This window comes from Rhinolophus ferrumequinum, chromosome X (genome assembly GCF_004115265.2).
Source record: "Rhinolophus ferrumequinum isolate MPI-CBG mRhiFer1 chromosome X, mRhiFer1_v1.p, whole genome shotgun sequence".
Taxonomy (NCBI): Eukaryota; Metazoa; Chordata; class Mammalia; order Chiroptera; family Rhinolophidae; genus Rhinolophus; species Rhinolophus ferrumequinum.
In genome coordinates, this window is record NC_046284.1 from 85758521 (window position 1) to 85777156 (window position 18636).

At 48.5% G+C, this 18636-nt stretch overlaps 2 protein-coding genes across 6 annotated transcripts; one reads left to right on the forward strand and one right to left on the reverse strand.

Moving 5' to 3' along the window:
- Positions 1-18: 18 nt before the first annotated feature.
- Positions 19-3717, reverse strand: PQBP1 (polyglutamine binding protein 1). 5 transcript variants are annotated; one of them, XM_033108220.1, is made up of 7 exons: positions 3581-3717; positions 3085-3169; positions 1497-1608; positions 1159-1274; positions 679-963; positions 386-449; positions 19-230 (listed from the first exon to the last, which is right to left on the reverse strand). In XM_033108220.1, the coding sequence occupies exons 2-7, from the start codon at positions 3149-3151 to the stop codon at positions 74-76; spliced, it is 801 nt and encodes a 266-aa protein (XP_032964111.1). In that variant the 5' UTR covers positions 3152-3169; positions 3581-3717; the 3' UTR covers positions 19-73. The 5 variants fall into 5 exon arrangements, with proteins under 5 accessions (XP_032964111.1, XP_032964101.1, XP_032964120.1 ...); XM_033108210.1 differs by lacking the exon at positions 3581-3717 and adding an exon at positions 3357-3512; XM_033108229.1 differs by lacking the exon at positions 3581-3717 and adding an exon at positions 3361-3511.
- An 80-nt stretch (positions 3718-3797) lies between these two features.
- TIMM17B (translocase of inner mitochondrial membrane 17B) lies at positions 3798-7961 on the forward strand. The gene is made up of 6 exons (XM_033108259.1): positions 3798-3935; positions 4765-4864; positions 6310-6373; positions 7167-7295; positions 7380-7490; positions 7581-7961. The coding sequence occupies exons 1-6, from the start codon at positions 3910-3912 to the stop codon at positions 7667-7669; spliced, it is 519 nt and encodes a 172-aa protein (XP_032964150.1). The 5' UTR covers positions 3798-3909; the 3' UTR covers positions 7670-7961.
- The last annotated feature ends 10675 nt before the right edge of the window (positions 7962-18636 follow it).

Consider the following 18636-nt stretch of genomic DNA (forward strand, 5'->3'; position numbering starts at 1 on the left):
TCAAAAGTGTGAAAGAAGGAAGCACTCTGGCCTCGTGATCCACGAGAATCTTTTATTAGAAACGCACAGGGGTTCAGTCTTGCTGCTTGGTTCGGGAAGCCTCAGCATTGGCCCGGAGCACAGCCCCTGGGGACGGGTAGGGGCGCTGCTGGAAGAGGGGTCCCGCAGCTGTCGTGTCGGCACCAGTCTTCGCCTCATTCCGCTTGGGGAGTCCTGTTGACCACGTGCCCCTGGGGGTGACAGAGGGTCAGGGGGTGGGAATGTGGGATGTGGTAGGTACCCCCCACCCAGCAAACAACTGACAAGGGGATGGGAAGAAAGGAATGGTCACTGGCGCCATTGAGTCGAGGAAAGAAAAGGGCTTGCGAGGGGGTGTGTCACTTACCGGGGTGCATCCGAGTATGAGCTGGGGTCCATGGGATCTAACTCATCATCCTTCCGGCTTGCAACTGTGGAAGGAGGTGGCAGAACAAGGTCTTCAGTGGAGGCACAACGAGCCCCTGACCACTGAGCTTCCCCCACCCCAGGAAGATACGGAGCCCACAGCTGCCAGGGCCACAGCACCTTCCACCAGGCCCTGCAGATTCAGGCACTTGCATAAAAGGAAGTGAGGGCTTGCATATGCCATGCGCCCCCCGCCTTACTGCCTCAGCCCAGTCCCGGCCCTGCTCAGCTTACCCTTCTTGCTCTTGGGGTAGGGAGCCAGGTCCTCCCGGCGATGGTGGCGCCGATCTTTGCCCTCCTCCCGGTCCACCTTGTCATACCCGCGGTCTCGGTCCCGCTCCCGGTCCCGCTCTCGCTCTCTGTCCACCTTGTCATAGCCACGTTCTCGGTCTCTGTCAGACTTCTCGTGGCTCCGGTCCGACTTCTCGTGGCCCCGGTCCGACTTCTCGTGGCTCCGGTCCGACTTCTCGTGGCTCCTGTCCAATTTCTCATGGCTCCGGTCCAACTTCTCCTCAGCATCTGGGGACATAAGAACCTTGAAGTGACCTTCCTTGTCCCATCCCAGGACCCAGTTAACTTCTGCTTTTAACAGCCTCTCCTGCTTGGGGCTGGGCCTGCCAGTCCCACCTGCCCCTCTGGATCCATTGTCATTTACTGAGCCCTCTCTGAGAACTGCTGGAAGCACTCGAGGCACCCTCGGGCCTGCCCACTCACCTGCATTACTGCTCCTGAGCTTCTTGGAAGATTTGGTCACGACGGAGTTGGGATCATGTGGGGAGAGCCAGGACACGAGGTCTGTGTCCACATTCCAGTAGTAAGGGAGCCCGCTGCTTGGCAGTGAGGAGGGAAGGAGTGTCAGCACAGATATCCTCTCCTGGTCTCCTCAACTCCTGCTCCCCAATCTCCGCCTATATCTGCCCCATGTCAGGACCCCCCAGGGAGGACCCCCAGATATCTTCCCGTGCCCTTTCATTTACCCCAGTGCCAGAGGCAGCACAGGAAAGGGGAAGTGAGAAGTTAGCTGCTCCTCTCCCCCAGGTCCCCGAGCTCACCAGGAAGGGTCGAACACCTTATACCAACTTGGTGGCAGGCCTTCCAGCCGCGTGGCCTCGTAGTCCACGGGGTCGTCGTCATAGTCCTCGGCAATGATCTCTTCCTCTGGTTCTGCCAGGACGGAGAGGACAACAGCAGTAAGGGTCGGGGACTCTCATCCTACCGTTCTTGTCTGGAAAGATGTGCACATTCACACGGACACGCGTGTGTGTGCCACGTCTCACTGGCCGTGGCACATGCTGCTCACATTCCAAGTCCAAGCATCTGAACAGTAGACTTAATGTGCACCTAAATCTGTCCCGTTCCTGGGTTCAGATACGATATACTGTTACCCAAGTCTATCTAGTTGAAAGGTTTAGATAGGGATTCATCAAAACATGGATCCATAGTCATTCAGTTCCTGAGTTCAGGGAGTACGGAACAGCACACTATCCAAATCTATTTGGATAAAATGAGTTTCAACAGCAAGGGGTTTATCTGAAGTAAGTCCGGAAGCTCCCAAGCTTGGCAAATGCAGGGTTTCGGACTCTTGTATTTTGAGTAACAAGAATTTGGATAGCAAGGAATTTATCCCAACACCACTCTGAATCCATTCAGTTCCCGAGGCCTGACGCATACAGTGGTCGGTTAATATCAATAGAACAAAAAAGGTGTATATTGTCAGCTCAGTACCCGGCCCTCTCAGGAGGCCTATCACAGATTTCAGCTGTGGGTATAACTAACACTGAAATTTATATGTCAGCAACAGCATTCATACTGTAGGCCCCAAAGAGGTCAGCTATAATCATCAGTATGTTTTTTTCTTAATTAAAGTTTATTGGGGTGACAATTGTTAGTAAAGTTACGTAGATTTCAGGTGTACAAATTCATCGGTATTGTTAATAAGATAAATACCATCAGCACAGGGCCTAGCACCCAATAGGCTTAAATATCAATAATCATTAGTAACATTAACCACAAGATCTCTGCCCAGCACACATTAGGTTTATAATGTCACTATTCATTAAGGTGGAAATAAGATGTATTTTCCTGGCACACTATAGCCCCAAATAGATGCCAGATTTTACTATCATTGACAATAAAGTATAAATAGCAGCAGCAGCAGCAAGTAGGCCTAAATGATAGATCCTATCATTATTTTATACTGTTAACCATAAGGTGTACGCCAAAATACATGCCAGCTATTGATATGGTGAACAATAACATATATATCACCAGCATAATATCTGGCACCACAGTAGGTCTGAAAAATGTTATCTATCAGTATGGTAAAGAACACATTATCGACATCCGGCCACTGTCCTCAGTGCACAGAGGCCTGTAGTAGGTGACAGCTATCCTTACTATTAGACACTTTGTAATCACTTCATGGATTGATGGATAGATTGAACCTGGCATGCAGTAGGCCCAAATAGGTATGTGGGGCCTACTTGTCAATATTAAGGATGAGATGTCTATCTCCCCCGCGCCCTCCTCCCCGCCCCCCCTCCACTGCTTGGTGCACAGTGGGCCCATGCTGGCTATCAAGTGGCAGTATCAACAACAAAGTGTCTGTCAAGCCTGGCATCTGCTCTTTAGCTCTCTCACCGGGCTCCAGATGTTTGAGAATGCCTCTCTTGGCCAACCGGGTCTGCAGCGCAACGGGCAGCGGCATAGTGAGTAACAAACAGACCTAGGGACGGAAGGACAAGACTAAAACAGCTCAGGTGAAAATTCGAATCTGGATTCTATAACCAAGCGCGTCCCGGCAGCATGTACTCATCTGGACTCCCACCTCCCCACCTCCATTAGTAGCTGGGCAGAAGGAAGCTGTGCTAAAAGGTGGAAGAGACAGGTAGAAAAATCACCAAAACCCTCACCAACCCTCCTCTCCAGGACCGATGCTCCACAACCCAGTTCCTCTCCCAGGCCCAGATTCCAACCACTGCCGAAGGAGCCGAAAGCGGCTTCCCTGCGCCCCAGAAATGGGTGCACCCAACATCCCCCAAAGACTGCTGGGTGGGCGGAACCAAAACGCTGGGATGGGGGTGCACAGTAGAGCACCTCCCTCAGCTCCAAAAAAATGCATGCTCCCGGAAATTACCAATACAGTCACGCGGGTAGCAGAAGGCTGTCAGACTGGCCGCCTCACTGTCCTCGCTGCTCCGATCACCAGGACGTCACTATTCGCTTCTCCCAAAGAACAGAAACAGCTACTCTCTCCCTGAGACTTGAACTACCTGGGAGAGTACGCCGCGGTGAACAGATGATGCAACCTGGGTAGCCAATGAGAGTGCGTCATTGGCCTGACCTACGGCGCAGCAATCCAATCTGGTTTTGGGATAGGTGGAAAGCTCGGCTCTGTGTGCGTTTACGGCGTGGGCGTGGCCTAGCCTGGGTTTAGGCAGATTGCACGGGCCGGACGCTGGCGCCATGGAGGAGTACGCTCGGGAGCCCTGGTACGGCGATGGCCACAGGCCTCGGGAGTGTCGCTGCGGCATCACGGCCAGCTGTGGGAGGCGGGCGGGGGAGGCACCGGCCCCAGAGCGCCACGGCCCAGAATCGGGAGACGTTTAGTTGTCTCCTTCTCTCCTCCATTTGTTCCCTCCCACTTGGGCTCCGTTAAGAGGGACCACAACCGTGTGCCTGGAGAACAACTCCACGTTTCCCGTGTCCGTATCTCTCAGCGCCTTTGTTAACGAAAATAGACACACTGGTCGAATCCATTTCCGCCGCGGGGGTGATAAGCTGTGAGCGGAAATCCCCAGAGCTACCATGCGTGGTTTTTCCCAGGTCCCTTTAGTGAGGGGGGCGGGGCCTGGATGAGCCTATTGTGAGCAAGGAGGAGGTGCTGGATCCTCCCCACAGTCTGCTCTTGGTTTTTCCCATTTGTGCGTGGTTAAGAGAGGGAAGCGGGCGGGGCTTGCTTCGACGTGTTAGTTGTCGGAGAAGGGGGGTTGCGACCCGTCCTGCTTTAATAGTACTAGCGAGTTAACACTTCTGTAGGGATTATTATAAAGTGCCAACTCTACGTGTATCAATTCATTTAATCTTTGATAGTAAAGTGGTTGGCTGATTCCTTGGTTGGCTGCAAAGGGAAGGGGCGGAGAGGGCAAAGACTAATTTTTCCCTTTTTGCCCTATTTCTTGCTTAAATGGGGGGGGGATAATCTGTTCTCTGAAGTGCTACTTCCCATTTGGGTGACTTGGTTTCTCCCAGTTGAAAGAATCCACGTGACGTAGCATAGGAGGGCTCACATTAACCCCATCCTCCCCTTCACACTTGCAGCCCATGGCGAATTGTCGATGACTGCGGTGGAGCCTTCACTATGGGTGTCATCGGTGGTGGAGTCTTCCAGGCCATCAAGGGCTTCAGAAATGCCCCTGTCGTGAGTCCTGGCCTTCTCTGGGTGGTGTGGGGATCCTGCCCTGCCAGCACAGGGTACTGCTCTGAAAACTGCTGGGAGCTGCCAGTCACATACACTTAATCATTCTGGTGCCTGCTCACGTACTATGTGCCTGGCCTGGCTCCCGGATCTGGGGTTTTGGGGAACTGCAAACATGGCCACTGTCCCTCACCCCTCAACTGGAGCGCCTCTGGAAATGCTGTGCTGTGAAAACAGTCATCACTGTCGACGTAAGAATGTCCAAACCCGTAGAAAAAAATGTATAAGAGTTTATTTGAGCCCAACAGAGAATACGTCTGGAAGCAAGATCTCAACAGACAGAAAAATGCTTCCCAGAATGACAGTTTGCAATTTTATACATTTGGAATTAGTGGGGAACATAAGGATTACATGAATGTGGGAGAAAGCAAGGCAGGGAAATCTCTATGATTGGATTACAGGATAGTTAACAAGATTATTCTCTTGTGGGTGGTTACACTTCCTCAGGGGTCTGAAAAAGACACATTTCAAAGGTGTGTTATCCTAGATAAACAACGGACAGCGCTTGCTTAATGCAGAGATAACCTTTTACTAGGGAAGCTATAGTCCTGATCAGTCAGATCACCCAGTGAGGTTACGTTCCATTAGATTTATTTCAGAGATCCCTTTCCATCCATATCACCAAATCATATATGTGTGTGTAAAGCTAGACGAATTTTACCTATAGGCAGATTCTGGGTCAGAAACCTGGATAGAGGGAAGTAACAGTATAATTGGCAGAAGGAGGACAGCCTTAAAGTTAAGAAAATGCTTTTAATTTAACATAATCAGTTCTGTCTCTTTCTCTGACACGCCCTCCTGGGAGAGCTCAGCAAGTGTCATACTTTGAATGCCATCCATTTGCCAGGGTCTCTGCAATTTATATATCTGGCCCTGTCCCTCCCCTCAACTCCGACAACTCTTTCCTGGATCTTTGCCCAAGTTTCTCTCATCCTCAAGGTCTCAGCACAAATGATCCCTCATTAAAGAGGTCTTTCCTTACCCCTCAGCTGCTATCATATCTCTTCATCCTATTTCCTCTAGGGTATGTATTGCCGTCTGAAGTTGTCTTGTTTATCTGTACCCTTACTCAGGATTTGTGTCTCCCACTGTAATGGGAATTCTGAGAGGGCAGGGGCCAGGTCTGCCTTGTTCAATGCTGCGTCCCTGCATGCAGCATGGTACCTGGCCCATAGGTGCTCAGTCATCGATGGATGGAAACTCAACCCAGCTCTGAGAACACCTAGGTTGGGGTACTAACCAGCCCCCTAGTTCTTGGCCACTGCTCTACATCTCTACCTCTGATACTCCTAACAGGACTCCCACCCCCTTTCCTCTGCAAAGCTAAAAGCCCCGTCTGCCAGTGGCCTCAGCCCTCCTCTGACACCCTTCCTCCTCACCTTCCCTAGGGAATTCAGCACCGATTGAGAGGTAGTGTCAACGCTGTGAGGATCCGAGCCCCCCAGATTGGAGGTGAGAAGCTTGGGGAGACAGGAGATGTGATGGCAAAGTTGGCAGTGGTCGCTCCTTTGGGTCTAGACCACAAGTTGGGGGTCCGGGTTTGAGCCCCAACTCCGCCTGGGACTTCCTGGGGGAGTAATGTTTCCCAACAATTTAATATCGCTGAGTTCTGGAGTTTTAAGTCTAGACTCGGGCTCTTCCCTGATTTGTGACCTTGGGCTCTAATCTCTCCAAACCTCATCTCTAACGGGAATGACGATAGCAGTAACCACCCCAGTCATTTTGTAATGGATGTAATTTACGTAGCACTTACTGAGTGCCAGTTGCTCTGCTAAGCACTTTAATAATAGTAACTAATTTAAAATTTCAGAAGTCAAATAACAAGCAGTGCCTAGGTCAGGTCCTGGCACACAGTAAGTAAGGCCTCAGTAAACAGTTTAACTATCATATTGTTAACTGGCTTTCCTAACCTGTTACCTTCTTGCTGAAACCAAGATCAGAACTCCAACTCTATGTGGTGGTTATGAAGATCAAAGTTAAAAGCCATATGGAAGGTAAATGTGCTTATAAACACTTGTCACCTCCCTGTGAAGGAGAAGAGACAGCTTGAAGAGGAGCTACCATAGGGACAGATGTGGGGAGTATCCCCTAGGAGTTCGCTCTCTCCCTTTGCATCTGGTTTTTCTCCCTTTTTTTTTTTTTTTTTTTTTTGCCATAGCCTTCAGGCCTGGGGAGTCCCCAGTCTCTGAGCTGTGGATTCTTGGGATTTCCCTAGGACACTAATTAGGCCTCTGTCCCCCTGTAGGTAGCTTTGCGGTGTGGGGGGGCCTGTTCTCCACCATCGATTGCGGCCTGGTGCGGCTGCGGGGCAAAGAAGATCCCTGGAACTCTATCACCAGTGGAGCGTTGACCGGGGCTGTGCTGGCTGCCCGCAGTGAGTACCCCCAGCCCTGGCCCCAGCCCCCTCCACCCTGTTCTGCTGGCCCTCACCTCTCCCCCTGCCTCCTCACTCCTCCAGGTGGCCCATTGGCCATGGTGGGCTCAGCAATGATGGGGGGCATCCTGTTGGCGCTCATCGAGGGTGTCGGCATCCTCCTCACTCGCTACACTGCCCAGCAGTTCCGCAATGGTGAGTACCTGGCCACGCGGGTCAGGGAGAAGTGGGAAATGCTCTGCCTAGCCACCTCTGCTCACCTGTACCTGATTCTTCCCTTTCCAGCACCCCCGTTCCTGGAGGACCCCAGCCAGCTGCCCCCTAAGGAGAGTACCCAGGCCCCAGGCTACCCCAGCTATCAGCAGTACCACTGAAGAAGTGACCGCCTGTCGCCACCATCATGGGAGCGCCTCCTAGGTTCCCTCCCCGATGATCTACCTCGAAGGGAGGGCTGGCTCCCACTTGGCCCTGGGACCCCCCGGAGAGGGCCTCTCTGCTCTCTCCGCTCCCTTGTCCCAGGGTGGGCGTGGGGCACCCCAGCTGCCCTGATGGACGGGTCCCCTTCACTCAGGGCACCCCAGCCCCACATTCATAATGTAACAAGCTCTCACCCCAGCCCCTTCCTTTGGCACCCTGATGAGTATTTAAAGCCAGTCTTGAAACGCCTATGGATGTACTCCTTGAGCCAGCTATGGGAGCCTCTCCTTAAGACAAGGGGCAGAGCCCTCGTCAGGGACTCAGAAGCCCTAGGATTTGGAGTCCCACAGAGAGTGGGCTCTAGTAAATGTGGGATGAATGAGCAGGAAAGGGAATGAATCAGGATGAGAATAGGTACATGAATAAGTGTGTCTGAGGGCCAAGTGATGAATCATAAGCAGACAGAGGCACAGGCTTGGGAAAGAAATGAGGGAACACAAGGATTGCTGGGGTGGACAGGGTGGTTCTGCATGTCGCACCCCTAATTCCTCCCCCCAAAGCCCCCATTGCCAACGCTAGGAAATCTGACCACAGAATGCACTCTCATTCTGGACGCTGGTCACTCGACTGGTAGGAAGGTAATCCTCCATGTGGCCTCCCCATGCACCTGGGATGAAAGTAGGGGTCAGGGAGACCAGGCTTCTTTGAAGAAGGTGCCCCGCATCAGTCTCCTGCACCACAGAGATACTTCTCTGTGATGCTCAGCATTGTATTTTTTTTTAAGGGCAACCACAAAATAACCAGAAATGAGTTTTCATTCTGGGGTGGGGGAGTTACGGGAAAGAGATTTTTGTGGATGGACATCGGCCTCAAATGCTGTCTCTTCCGTGTGAACCCCTGCATGTATGGGGCAAACATTGTCTACACTGGGTGCAAGTGCTCCAGTGCAAATGGCCTCATGGGAGACAAAAACTCCCTTTTGTGCCGGCCATGGCATAGAGGTGGAAATGCCCCCTCTTACACAAAGTCGCTTTCTGGGGGTGCAAATGCCAAGTCCCAGGGCCTCCCAAGACTTCAGCGGGATCTGGTGGTCCTCAGAGGTAGCAGAACAGCAACACTGCCTGCTTGACTCAATGCCAGGTGGAGCCCAACGACCTGAGTGAAGGCCCTGGGAAGGACAGGGTCGGGATAGCGGACACCGAGCACACAGCCCTCAATGCCTTAGCAGGACTCCAGCCTCAAACTCGGCTCCACACCCAGGCCTGTCCCAGGGTATCCCAGGCTGCAACCCTTGTGTTTCTGGGCCAGCCCCTTCTGTACATCTAAGGCCCGCCCTTCCTCATCTCCAGGCCCCATCCTCCCCCCGAATTTCCAGATCCCACCCTGCTACTGGCAAACACCGTTCCATTTAGCTCCTCCAAGTGTTTCCCTTCCAGTAGTCCACAGGCTGCTGTGATTCCCAGACACTAGCGCCTTCAGGCTCCGCCCCTCCGGCCCCACCCCCTTCCTGTCTTTCAGCCCTAAGACTTAGGCAGGCCCTACCTCCGTTATACTGTATCGACCCAGGTTCCTCTGAGGCCCATAGGCCCTACTTTATCTCCCTGCTCCCCTCTAAATGGGCTCCACCTGCACAGGTCCCTTAGCTCTGCAGCCTCACCTCCCTCAGTAGCCATTAGACCTCTGCATCTTCAGGCACCGCCCTCTCCTAGGTTCAGGTACCTCCAAACCCCAGGCGTTCTGCTCCTCTCCTGTCCCTGCAACTCGGTTCAGCATCCTAAGTCTGGAAGACGGCTGAACCCGCGGGATCATGAAGCGATTCATGATGTGCAGGTCCTTACGTTCTAACTTTTAAGGGCTCTGGCTGCGGCGGGGCGAGGGGAGGAGGGCGCGGCCAGCACTGGGTTTAGAACCCGAGGCTCTGGGCTTCCGGTGAGAGGTGTCGGGCCATGGGGTAAGGCTCCCTGTTGAGCCTGGTGCCTGCGGGGTCACCCGGCTGCTAGTGGTGGCTGGGGCGCCCGGCGTGGTTCAGGTCTCCGGAGCTGGAGCTTGGTCCTCCGGCCCCGCCCCCTGACCGAAGGGCGGGCCCTATTCTCTTACCAAAAGAAGATGCGAGCTCAGACCCCGGGTGGTTTCCTGGGGCAGGGATTGCGGAGACCGGGAGAAGGCAGGAGTGAGGCAGAAACAGAAATGAAGAGAGAAATGGAAACTGAGAGACATGTACAGAGGGAGACAGAGATACTAATGGAGACGTAGAAAGAGACAAACCGGATAAATGAGACACAGAGGCAAGGAGACGGGGCAGAGACAGTAAGAAACAAGACTCTGTGTGAGGGTCAGAAATACAGGTAGGGATGCGAGAAGAATTGTGTCAGATGGAGGCAGACGCAGGAGAGAAGGCGAGATGGCGGTGTAGTTGTGGGCTGGACGCGCTGCACTGCCTGAGGGCCGTCAGGCCAGGCCTCCTCAGTCTGCCTGCCTACCTACGCACCAGCTGAGAGGCCTCAGGCAGAGATGCCGACCTGCGTCCTTGCATCCTCTCACTCTCACTCTCATCTCTAATTCCTTCTGCTTCCAACAAGGATGTCAACTGCTCTCAGTTTCTCCCTTCCTGTCTTCCCTGCTTCTGCCTGGCCTTAGCCTCCTCAGTCTGTCTTGATCTCAGTCCTTCTCCATTTCTCTCTGATCTCCCCGGCTGGTGGCTCTCCCTGTGGCCTCTGGCTTTGCCATCCACCTGTCCACTTGGCGAGAGGTGGGCATATTTGGTGGATGAGGAGGTTTACAGAGGTGGACAGAATTAGGGTAGAACAGGGGCTCCAGCCCGGACAGTGGGGTGAGGGAATAACCCTATCCATTTCCTCAGACAGAGGCCCTAAGCGGATGAGAGAGAGGGGAAATCAAACGCAGGCAGAGAGAAAGACAGACATGTCAAAAGAGAGAAGTCAGTTTACAATGACATCAAAGGAGAGGCAGAGATGCAGAGAGAGATACTAAGGAAGAGAAAAAGCAGTACAAACAAAGAAGGGAAAAGAGAATGAAAGCGGGGAAATAGAGATGGAGATGGGGAGAGTCAGAGAGGCAGATAGCAAAAGAAAAAAACTGGGAAAAGAAAGTCAGAACAAGACAGAGACATGAGAGAGTCTAGCAGAGATATTGGGAGAGAGAAAGTAAGAGATAAGAGAGTTGAGTGCATACACCTTACCCTGAGTCAGAAGGTTGCTGATCTGAGTATTTTTATGTCCTCTGTTCTCTTAGTAGCAGTTGGAGACTGAGCAGGACAGCTCTGACATCCCCACCCCTACCACCCCAGGTCATCGAGGTGGGTGGGAGGGCCGCCTCCCCTGGACATACACCTTTAGAGATCCATTCTCTGATGTTGGGTACTGGGAACCATCTCAAGGAGAAAATTTAGGGCCAACTTCCAGAGCTGATTAATGGGGGCCATCTCTGGGGAATCTGAAGGGTCATCAGATTGCCTGCAAGCAGGTGGAAGAGGGAGGATGTGCCAATGATCACTTCTGAGGTGACAGAGAAACCTTCCTTTTGTTACCCTCATTATACGGGAATGCCAAAAAATGTATACACGTGGACACTTTGGTCAATATTGCCCAAGCAGTAGTTTGCCATAATCAGAAGCGTCTGGACGCTGATGGTAACCACTTTGAGCATCTCTTGTAATTGCAGAAGTCAAACGTGACTTGTGTTCATCTTTTGTTATCAGTATATATTGAGTATTATAACTTTAATACAGTTTTCCTTTTTTAAAATGGGTACACTTTTTTTGGCACCCTCTGTATACATGAGGTAAAAAGCACAAAATAGGTAAAGCAACTTGCCCACGGTTATATTGCCTAAAAGTGACAAAGCTTGGCTTTATATCCTTATGTATAGTGCTTAGAGTTGCAGAGATGTCATTTGCAACATAATTTCATGATTACAGGTATCATTGGAAAGTTTTCACAGGCTGTAGCCACAATTTGTGAGATTCCTTTGTTAAAGTAATCATTTCAAGGACGGATGTATCATAATGGAGATCAAGTTGTCAGTGATCCTGGGCATTCACACAGAGCTCTGTGTTTGTACAGGAAATCAAGACGACGTTTCTCACTTGAATACCTCACCAAATCAGATGATGTGAACTATCTTTCTGGGGAAGAGGGAATATTGGGGAACTGTGTTTTTCCAGGACCCATCAGTTCCATGTCAAGTCATTGGTTTTCAATTTAGCTGTGGAGGCCGCAGCTCAGCTCCAAGTCAAGTCATTGTTTTCAATCTAGTTATAGAGGGTGCAGCTCACTGGCCCACGTGGGACTCGAACCAGCCACCTTGGTGTTAGGAGCACTACGCTCTAACCACTGAGCAAACTGGCCCCCCCGTGAACTATCTTTATGATGCAGAATGGAAGCTCTCCCTCCACAGCCCACAGAGAGGGGGCATCTCATTTCTTCATTAGATTCCTTTAGTTAATTATGAAGGCAATTACAAGGCTGAGCTCTGAAATTTTATTTAGTGAGCTTTAGAAAGAAAAAAGCAATTAGGTAATGGAGCTAAATTTTTATTACAAAATATGAAATATAGGGGCCAAAGAGGATTTCTTGTTTTAAATTCAGTGAAATAATGAACATGTTTTCCTTCTACAAAAGGAAATCTCGGGCCAGCTCGGTGTCTCAGGTGGTTGGAGCTCCATACTCCTATCGCTGGTTTGATTCCCACATGAGCCAGTGAGCTGCGCCCTCTACAGCTAAGACTGTGAACAACGGCTCTCCCTGGAGCTGGGCTGCTGTGAGTACCCGGAGGTTGGCGTGAGCTGCTGTGGGCTACTGTGTGCTGCCATGAGCGGCCGGTGGCCAGCAGCCATCGTGAGCAGCCGGGAGCCGGCGAGAGCTGCTGTTAGCTGCTGTGAGCGGCCCATGGACGACTGGCAACCAACTGCCTCGGCCAGGGGGAACGCAAGGCTCATAATACCAGCATGGGCCAGGGAGCTGTGTCCTACACAACTAGACTGAGAAACAACAGCTTGAACCGGAGTGTGTGTGGGAGGGGGGAGAGGAGGCAGAAGTAGGGGGAAAAAGGAAATCTCAATTCCTTTAGGACACCACTGAATGCCATTTCCTTAATAATTTCAGTCCACACAGGCTCTCTGCACACCCATTTTCCCCCAGGCTGGAGTCTGACTTCTGGGGACTTAGACAAGACATGGGGAGAATGGGCTGTCCTTGGAGGTCATTTCTTCACACAGGCGTCTTCTGAGATGTGCCAGGTCCTGTGTGGTCCTCAGGTATTGACCCATGCCTTATGCTCCTGCCGTATCCCTCAAGTTGGCTATGTTACCTCCAGGTCTGACTCTCTTTCTTGGTTAAATCTGTGCCCTCCAGGCCAATAGGAACTATTGCTTGCTCTCCCCAGCCATAATGGGAGCTTGAGGGTTTTATGAGGCCCATCTTCCTAGACCATCATAAAGACATGTCTACCCCAAAAGACATAGCCTTAAAACACATATAATTGACAAATGATGAATAACTACAGTATATATATATATATATATGTATATATATATATATATATATATATATATATATATATATAAAGAGTTCCTACAAAACAATAAGAAAAAGACAAGCAACCCAAAACAATAAGAGCAAAGGATAAGGAAAATGTTTTTTACAAAATAGGAAACCCAAATGGCCAATAATATATGAAAATATGTTTATGGTAAGTCAGGGAGCTGTGTATTAAAATAACAAAATACTATTTCATATCAATCAGATGGGCAAATTTTTAAAAATCTGATAATACCAAGTGTTGTTAAGGAATTCTAGAAACAAACTGGCTTATTCACAGCTTATGGAAGTGTAATGGGCACAACAATCAGTTTGGAGAACTGTTTGGCAGTATCTACTAAAGCTGTATATATGTACATTTATCACCCAATGAGGCCATCTCTAGCTATGTACCTAGCAGAAATGTGTACAAATATTAACCAAAAACATGTACAGCAATGTTTATAGCAGTTTTATTCATAATAGTCCCAAATTGAAAACTACCGAAATGCACATCAACCAAAGAATGGACCAGTAAGTTGTGGGGTAGTCACACAATGAAATACTATAGAGCAATGTGTTGGAGATAGGTCTCCACAGAGTTCTCATGTTCCTGCATGGTCCAGGCCTTCTGAGCAAAAGGCATGTTTGAAAAGCACTTTTGGAAATTAGAGATAGTGTATCCCTCTAGAGAGATTTAGAGATAATAAACCTAGAAATGGTCCTCCACCCCCTCAACCAGGAGATTGTTTACATTCCAGAGTAAGTAGTAATCCTAGTAATCCTCTCTGTTGGGGAGGACAGCCAGATGTGTCAGCATCTTCATAAAAGCTCAGCCTCCTAATTTCAGGTTTCTCTCCTGTAGTGCAACCCACTGCCTGTGGGAGAAACATCGGCCTCATGCAAAATGGGGCATGAGGAACCAATGCGAGGTATTGCTCTGGCTGCTGCTGTTGTTTGCTATGAGGAATAATAAATGGTCTGTTTTTCTGACACACGAGTCTTGTGTTTGTGTGTGTGTGTGTGTGTGTGTGTGTGTGTGTGTGTGTATGTAAAACTGCAGCAGGCTAACTTCTTAGCTTGTGCATAGGGTAAAACCTCAGGTTCTGACTTAACACCATTGAAAATGAACAACTATAATTCCATGTGCCTGAATTTCCCACTGTGAGAATGCACGCTATATGATTGTCTTTATACAAAGTTTAGAAATCAGGCTAAGTGAAACCATGCTGTTGTAAGTCAGGGTGGTGGTTACCCTGGGGTGACGGGGGGCAGTGACTGGAAGGCACAAGGCAGGCGCACAAGGTCACGTATTGGTCATGTTCTGTTTGTTGAGCTGGTTGCTGGTTACGTGGGTAGTCAGTTTGCAAACATTTATCAGATTGTACCCTTCTGACGTGCACTTTTCTGTATGTAAATCATACCTCACTAAGGACTTCAATATGAGTTAGAGCCACGGGTATCAACGTGGATAATCCCCAAATCTACAATGCTAAGACAGAAGAAAGTTGAGGACTGCTATGTAGAGTATGATGTTTGTTTTAAACAAGTTTTTAAAAACATGCAAACAACACATGCAGTTTATGGATTCCTAATTACATAATAAAATCATAAAAACATGCAAGGGAATGATCGATAATAAATTCAGAATTTCAGTTATGTCAGAAGAAGGAAGGAGTATAGAATCTGGTAGGTTTCAGCTGGAGCTGAAACACTTTGTTTCTTAAAGAAGAAACTTGAGGCAAATGACAAAATGTTGAGATCTGTTGGGAGAAGGGTTCCCAGGTGTTCACTATATTATTCTCTTCTACAGATTATTGTGCGTTTGAAATATTTCATAGTTTAGGAGAATAAAAAGAATCCTGTTAAATTGAGTTTATATATTAATTTGGGGACAGATTTATCCAATGTTGATTCTTCATGCCTGGAACATTACATGTCTCCCCATTTATTCAGGTCACTTTTTCTTTTCTTCTGTAAAAATGTATAGAGCTTGTATTTTTCTTGCTCAACGTATTCACAGTAAGCTGATGAATTTTGTTACCATGATGAACAATATACTTTTCTATTATGTTTTCTAATTTTAAGTGTCTATAAAGGAAGACTATTCAATTTCTCATTAGATCTTATTTTGGGTCACCTTGCTTGCTTCTCTTATTAGATCTAAAAGTTTTTCATATGATTCTCTTGAGATTTCTAAATAAATAATGTCAGTGGGCTTCAGCCAAAGGCCACCAGAAACACAGCAGTAGTTGAACAAAGTTGGATTTATTAGCTCATTGCAACGAGGGAGAAAGCACATCATGGAGAACCCTGGGACAGCTCAGTAAGAGGGGGTTCAGAAAAGACACGACAGGATGTAAGTTTGTGTTAGATGATCTCACGGAGGGTTAAAGAAGCAGAACTTCGCTCTGGATCTGACTGCTGTCAGAAAGCAGGGGTAATTCTATGATGGAGTATCGCAGTCATTTATATCTCTAGAAGGAAGAAGGAATGAAGCAGCAAGTAGTAAGGAAGCAGCAATCAGTCATGTTAGACAGGACAGAGGGATGTTTGGTCATTTTATGGTTTGGACAATGTTCATGATTTTGTCTATGCCCAGACTTGACAGAGTGGTCTGGTTTTCATCTTGATCCATCGCAGTCACAGAGTGTCCTTGTCTGATGTTGGTTTTTTGTGGAATTGTTCATGTTCAACTGGAAGTGCCAAGCCAGCCCCTTGTAACACCAAGGTCATAGCAGCAGGCCAGCTCCTGGACGTCAGGGACTGCATTTCTCTTGCTCGGTATCCCTTTTGGCCAAGGTCAGGGTTGAGATCACCCTGCAGAGGCGGATGGATCCCCCACATGCAAAATTTAGTTCAGATGTTAAGCCTGATGATGCCAAACAGCCAACCAAGAAGATATGAAAAGGTTTATTACATAATGAGGCTTTCTGGAGATAGCAGGGAAAGGAGACTGGTTTGGGATTTTATTGTGGTTAGGGGGTGGGGCTGGCGTGAGGGGTCCCACACCCAACCAGAGCTGGGTGGTTTGAACTTCCTGCTGGTGCCAAAGGAGGGAGCAACCCAGATGTGCGGGAGAGGGTAAGAGGGAGGGGGCGAAGCTTAAAAGCTATCGCCAGTCAACCGTGAAAAAATGGAGTCAGACTCTTGATTATAGTCAGATGAAGTCAGACCACGGGATGCGAATCTGCATATTCTGATCTCAGCCATTGCTGAGGTTTTGCCGATCAGGATCTGGCTCAGAGAAAGTTGTCTGTTATAGGACGAGGGCTAGTCTCTCCTGCTCCTTCTGTTGCAGGGTGAGTTGTTGACTCCTCTGATGTGACAAGGGCTGTGCAGTGGCATTTAAATGCACCACAGGCAGTTACCAGAAACGATGATGATTGGTCCTTTTTTTTTCTTTTTTAATTAAAATATTAAATATTTTAAAATTAAGAGTAACACGGGATTTATAATAAAATGCATCACTTCTCTCTTGTTGATGTAGGAAAATTTCTCTGTGAGTCCCCAAATGATGTAAATGATGTGGGATCTGTCGACAGTTTCTGGGTGTGGGCCGGGATCCTATCTTGTGAAGCTGAAGAATGGAAACATGGACCCAGGAGAGGCAAAGAGTTGTAAAGGAAGATAGTTTATTAGAGGCAGGAAAGAGGTTGCAGCTCCCGAGTGGGAGGGGGTCCTGAATGGTGGTGCCCTGATTGGTCCTTTTAATAGACCCTGGAGACACAGGCCTAGATGACCAAACCCAGACCATGGAAACATGTCCCAAAATCCAATTGGTCTCTTGGGGAGAGCCAGATGGCTTTTTCTTTTAGGCTCATCAGAAATTGTTCCACTTGACCTGTAGTATTTATGTAAGTGCAGCAGGAAGGGTTTGCCAAAGCATAAACTCCCCTTTGGCTGGCCAAAGCAATCAAGGGTTATGACGTTGCTCATGACAATTCTAATGAATTTAAATATAATGAATATAAATGTAAACTGGTGTGTTGGACTTCTAGAGTAGAAGCTGTTATTTGGGACATCTGCTAAACTCAGAGACAAGTTTGGGGCCACCTTTCCAGTTGTATTATCCCCACTGTGGGAACTGCAGTTCACATAAGAGCTACCTCTACTGGGAGTTCTTCTCAGGAGCCTGTGCTTGTCTCATTTTTGGAGTTCTCTGGAAATCCTCAGGGAAAATCACCCACAAGACGGACCTAGTTTTAAATATCTGAATGTCTGGAACAATTACCCTGAATACAGAGGGTAAGGGTACAGCAGGTAGGTTAAGCCCCATGTATCCTCGGAGAGCACAGACTGTATTGGAACCAAATGTGTCATGTATCGCAGCATGAAAAAGACTTTGTATTCCACAAGGGGGACATATACATATTTTTTAATTTAATTATTTTTTCCTCCTTTCTTCCGTCTCCTGCTACAGCTCATGGCAGCTCTCGCTGAGACCCAGGGCAGCTGCGGCTGCTCACGGCAGCCCAGCTCCAGGGAGAGCCGTTGTTCACTGTAGAGGGCGCAGCTCACTGGCCCATGTGGGAATCCAACCTGCGACCTCTGCCTTAGGAGCAGGGTGTTCCAACCACCTGAGCCACCGGGCCAGCCCAGGATATATTTCTTGAGTGGAGTTAAACAGTAGCAGCAAAACAGGCTGGAGTGTCTCTGAGAAAGCAAACTGCCCCAATGTTAGCTCCCATTCCTGATGGGCTAGGTCATGCTGATTTAGTTGTAATGACCTCAGCAAAAACAGTCTGTAAGGCCAATGTCCAACTTTTACAAGATCAAAGTTTGGGATTAATTTATGAGGAAAATGTAAGTACTAGAAGGAACCTGCAGAAACAAAGATACCTTCTGAGGTATTTGAAAAAAGTTATATTAAATTTTTGTCAGTTTCAGGTAGGGGTGTGTGTGTGAGAAAGAGAGAAAAAGAGAGAGTGAGAGAGCGAGAGAGCGAGAGAGAGAGAGAGAGAGAGAGAGAGAGAGGTTTAGCAATCAAATTCAGTAATAGCCATGGTCTGAGAAAACATTCAAGAGAGGCTTTTTTCTTAAATGACAGATGGAGACCATAGGAGATCAAAAGTAATGGGGTGAGAATAAGGAGATCTTACTGAGAGATACTTTAGTTGGTTACTAGAGGATGTCAAAGTATAATAATAGTGAAATTAATAATGAAATACAAAGAAAAAAGGGGTGCTGCAGAATCAGAAAATTAATTTTTAAATTTATGTTTCAATTACAGTTGTCATACAATATTATATTAGTTTCAGGTGTACAACTTAGTGATTAGACATTTACCCACCTCACAAAGTGATCACCCCCATGAGTCTAGTACCCATCTGACACTATACATAGTTATTACAATATTATTGACTTTATCAGAAAATTAATCTTGT